This window comes from Carya illinoinensis, chromosome 11 (genome assembly GCF_018687715.1).
Source record: "Carya illinoinensis cultivar Pawnee chromosome 11, C.illinoinensisPawnee_v1, whole genome shotgun sequence".
In the NCBI taxonomy this organism is placed as follows: Eukaryota; Viridiplantae; Streptophyta; class Magnoliopsida; order Fagales; family Juglandaceae; genus Carya; species Carya illinoinensis.
In genome coordinates this window covers 24,296,602-24,300,686 of record NC_056762.1, presented here as the reverse complement: position 1 = coordinate 24,300,686, position 4,085 = coordinate 24,296,602, and the positions used below count along the sequence as shown (strand labels likewise).

General features: G+C 31.1%; 1 protein-coding gene across 1 annotated transcript; it reads left to right on the top strand.

Annotated features, from left to right (window-relative positions):
• The first annotated feature begins 217 nt into the window (after window positions 1-217).
• LOC122282101 (expansin-like B1) lies at window positions 218-2,601 on the top strand. The gene is made up of 4 exons (XM_043094051.1): window positions 218-615; window positions 1,029-1,135; window positions 1,570-1,887; window positions 2,152-2,601. The coding sequence occupies exons 1-4, from the start codon at window positions 462-464 to the stop codon at window positions 2,338-2,340; spliced, it is 768 nt and encodes a 255-aa protein (XP_042949985.1). The 5' UTR covers window positions 218-461; the 3' UTR covers window positions 2,341-2,601.
• Window positions 2,602-4,085: the final 1,484 nt, after the last annotated feature.

Here is a 4,085-nt window from a genome sequence, read left to right as displayed (position 1 = left end):
ACCATTGGTTTCTTTATATGCAAATGTAAAATAAAATATTTTAGAGATTGTTTTTGTGATTCAAGAAAAACTCTTATATTAGATTATGTATTTTTGAGTCAAAATAATAATAGAATATTTTTTTATTATTTTTAATTTTTTTCCTAAAATTAATTATATATATATTACAATTAGCACCCACTACAAACACTTGGCATTTAAAACTACAAGTACTATAATTCCCTTCTCTCTTAGTGGGACAAAAATGTGCCTATCTCTCACCTCAACCCATGACCTTTTCTTGTCGCCGCTCAAGTCCTATAAATGCTAGACTATGATTTCTTTGCTTCCCAGTTCTACTTAGCCTCCTCGTCCATTTTCTTCTACAACTGATCTGGCTGCATGCTTTTTAATTAGAGCTTTAGTTTTGGTCTCTTTCTTCCATTATCTTACGCTTTATCAAGAAACCTTGCCATTAAGATATGGGGCTTGCAGTACTTGAAAACCAAGTTGGTATTCTTTGTGTGATTTGCATGGTTCTGCTCTTGCCTACTCTATGCACCTCTCATGACATTTTTACTTACTCATCAAGAGCAAGCTACTATGGTGGTCGTAACAGCCTTGGTGGGACTCCAAGTAAGTCTGCTTATACACACTTAGATGTTATTTGGCTACCAATTTGGAGTTATTCATAACTATGCATTACAAGTTATTGTGTGCATGCATGCTGAAAGAATTATTTGCTCAACTATTTTGAACAAATTTCTTTCTCTACCAAATACTAATTAATATCAATAATTAGGAATGTGTAAAAGTTATTCGGTTTATATATATATATATATATATATATCAAAAGTTTTATGTGCAACTATTTTTGCGTACCCTTTTGTGCATTTCACTGATGTAATTGGTTATATATTAAAAAAAATTGATCATACCAATCATATTAGTGGAGTGCGTAGAAAGTATGCAAATGTATTTATATGTACCATTACTCTATATATGTATATATTATGTACAATTGAGCTCATGAAATGGTGATCATATAGGAGGAGCTTGTGGGTTTGGAGAATTCGGAAAGACTGTCAATGATGGCTTCGTGACTGGAGTCTCTAAGCTATATAGGAATGGAACTGGTTGTGGTGCTTGCTATAAGGTAAAATTACAAGCCTATTTTTTGACACATCAAATATACTGCTGATTTAGAAGTTTGCCACATCAACTTATCAAAGAAAATATTAATATTTGACTTTTTAATAAATATAATGGGCCCTATAAGAAATAATATTTTACGTACTCACTAAACTTATAAATAATATAATGCATGGAATTGCATGAATAATTAAGTGGATAAGTGTTGTGAATAAAGCATAGCACGCTAGCTAGCATGGTCTACGCCAACTTGTTTGAGCTTGCTTTAACTCAAAACACTCTTCCTATCATATGAAGCTCAAGGACAATGATTGTATTAGATAGCGCTAATGAAAAAGTAACCTATATAATTTGCTTTACTTGGTCTCCATAGTAATAATAATAATCATAATAATATAGCATGTATGATTAGTGGTTTTGTTGATGATGATTTTTCAGGTTAGATGCACATCATCACAATATTGTAGTGATGGAGGAGTGAACGTGGTGGTGACTGACTATAGTGAAGGTGATAAGACTGACTTCATACTAAGCTCCCGAGCCTTCACAAGATTGGCACACCCTGGTTCCAAAGGGGCCAAGGAGTTGTTTGGTCGTGGTGTGATTGACGTAGAATACCGAAGGGTCCCATGCCGCTACCCTGGTTACAACGTTATGTTCAAGGTCCATGAGAAAAGCAAATATCCTAATTATCTAGCTATAATGGTTATATATGCAGCTGGGATAAACGACATTACAGCCGTCCAATTGTGTCAGGTATATTCATATAATTCTTCGAATATTGTTATATGAATTTATGAAACTTCAATCCTTTGAGAGTTTGGAGCAAGCCTCCAAAAAAAGGTAAAAGTTTTAATGACTTTTACTTTATTTTTATTAAAGAGTTTATATCACAACTTGCCCACTCTAAATGTGCACAAATAAGTTTCTATTAAAAGATGTGTATTGAATAAATGAGATGATGATCATTGTTATAAACTGATGGATGGGCTCTCTTTTTTCATTTGATGGTGCATGTAGAAGGATTGCAAACAATGGAGGAGCATGCGTAAAGCCTTTGGGGCAGTGTGGGAGATGTCTAATCCAGTACCAAGTGGTTCAATAAAATTAAGGTTTCAAGTGCATGGCAACAAATGGGTGGAATCCAAAAAAGATTTGCCTGCTTTGTGGAAAGTTGGGGCTGCGTATGACTCAAATATTCAGCTCTAAATCAATTAGAAAGCTCTTTCAATTTTAATAATATTTTGATGTTTTTGTTAGATATAAGTATGATCATTGCATGGGTTACTATGTAATTGATTATTAGTTTCTATCTACTTACTGGGGTATTGTATTTTAATGTATTGTATACTTTGTCAGCATAAGTGTTCTTGGTCATGTTGTAATATAAATAATAGGCCAGGTTAATGTTGTACTGTGGGGATGATGACAAGAGATCATGAGTATGAATAAATTTCCGATTATAAGGAATGAAGTTTCAAATAATTGCCCTTATAACTCTTTCCTTTGGATTCTGATTTGCAATATTTAAATTTATAAATTTTTCTTATAAATTATATATTATCACATCAGCAATATTGTGAATTTGTCATAATAATTTACACCAACTTATAAATAAAACTTTTTAACCAAAACAAAAAATTAAGCATAACAAACAAAAATCCTTTTTTAGACACTTTTCCCTATTTTGGTTGTATGCATGCATGCCTACCAGGAGAACATCCAACTACACGAGAAGAACTCAAAAGATTGGACGAACTCGTATACGAATGAAGTGAAAGCCACAAATAATTGATATGCAATTCATTGTAGAATAACCTATCTCTGCTTAAAATATATATAGTTTCAGAAAAGATACCACACAAGAACTGGGATACAGTTTTATTGTAATGTTGTGTGCAATCAAGATTTCTTCAACATATAATGTGAAAAGGAAAAAGCTAGTCTTCTTGCTCGAATTTTAATTTTAATTTTTTTTACTCAATGTATAAATAAGTTTTTTTTTAAATATCTAAAAGTGTTAAAACTTGCATGTGGATTAAAAAAAAGAAAAAAAAAAGCAATATACATATATGAAATACACTAGCGAGAGCCTGCAGCGGTGGCTGTAGAGCCACCTTTCTTAAAATTCATGATTTTCATCTTTGCTACCATTGGTATTGGGTTTCCTTAAATACTGTTCAAAAAACTAATAAACCACTCTTTTAATAAATAATTTTAGACTTTTTAATTCAATGGCTTCTCCAATCTTCTAGTAATTCAGCAATAAAATATGTCATAATAACATGTGAAGCGTGTTAAATGAAGAAAAATTGAGCGTTCTAGAAAGCCTATCTTTTCTTTGAAAAGAAAAAGTTTGTGATTTTCCAATACTTCAAATTGTATTTAGAAAGAAATCAAAGAACAACTCACTCGATCTTTCTCCTTTTGCAATCTATTCAAAGCTATGTCCCAATTTGCCTTAACAATGTACGTTTTTGAATTGTCCTGCAGCAATTCTAGAACAACACCATTCTTTGCCACAGGCTTCAATAACCATATGTGTTTGTTGAATTCAAGATTTTAAGTTTCATGTAATTATATATCTACATATTAATTTTGATGATAACAGATAAATTTAAAGAGTAAAAGAGTCTCAAGCTCAAGTTATTTGTACAATGGAGTCAAGCACATTAAAGAATCAAGCATAATCAAAAAAGGAATAAGTTCACATTAAATCTTATAGAGTAATTTTATAAATATCTTAAAAATTCAAAATTAGGATTAAGGCTCAAAATTAATATTTTATCATAAAATATTAAAATACATTTTTCACATATGCATGAATATTTTAAAACTTAAATTTGAAAAATTTGAAAGATGATTGATTGTCATCTTTCACATGTGCATGACATAATTAAAGATTTGAATTTTGAAAATATTAAAGATGATTGATTGTCATGCTTCACATGTGT

Excerpts from the sequence above, each read along its gene's own strand:
- LOC122282101 (XM_043094051.1), top strand. The coding sequence starts at position 462 with ATGGGGCTTGCAGTACTTGAAAACCAAGTTGGTATTCTTTGTGTGATT. Across the intron at positions 1,136-1,569 it reads GTTGTGGTGCTTGCTATAAG|GTTAGATGCACATCATCACA; the intron begins GTAAAATTACAA and ends ATGATTTTTCAG. Across the intron at positions 1,888-2,151 it reads CAGCCGTCCAATTGTGTCAG|AAGGATTGCAAACAATGGAG; the intron begins GTATATTCATAT and ends TGGTGCATGTAG.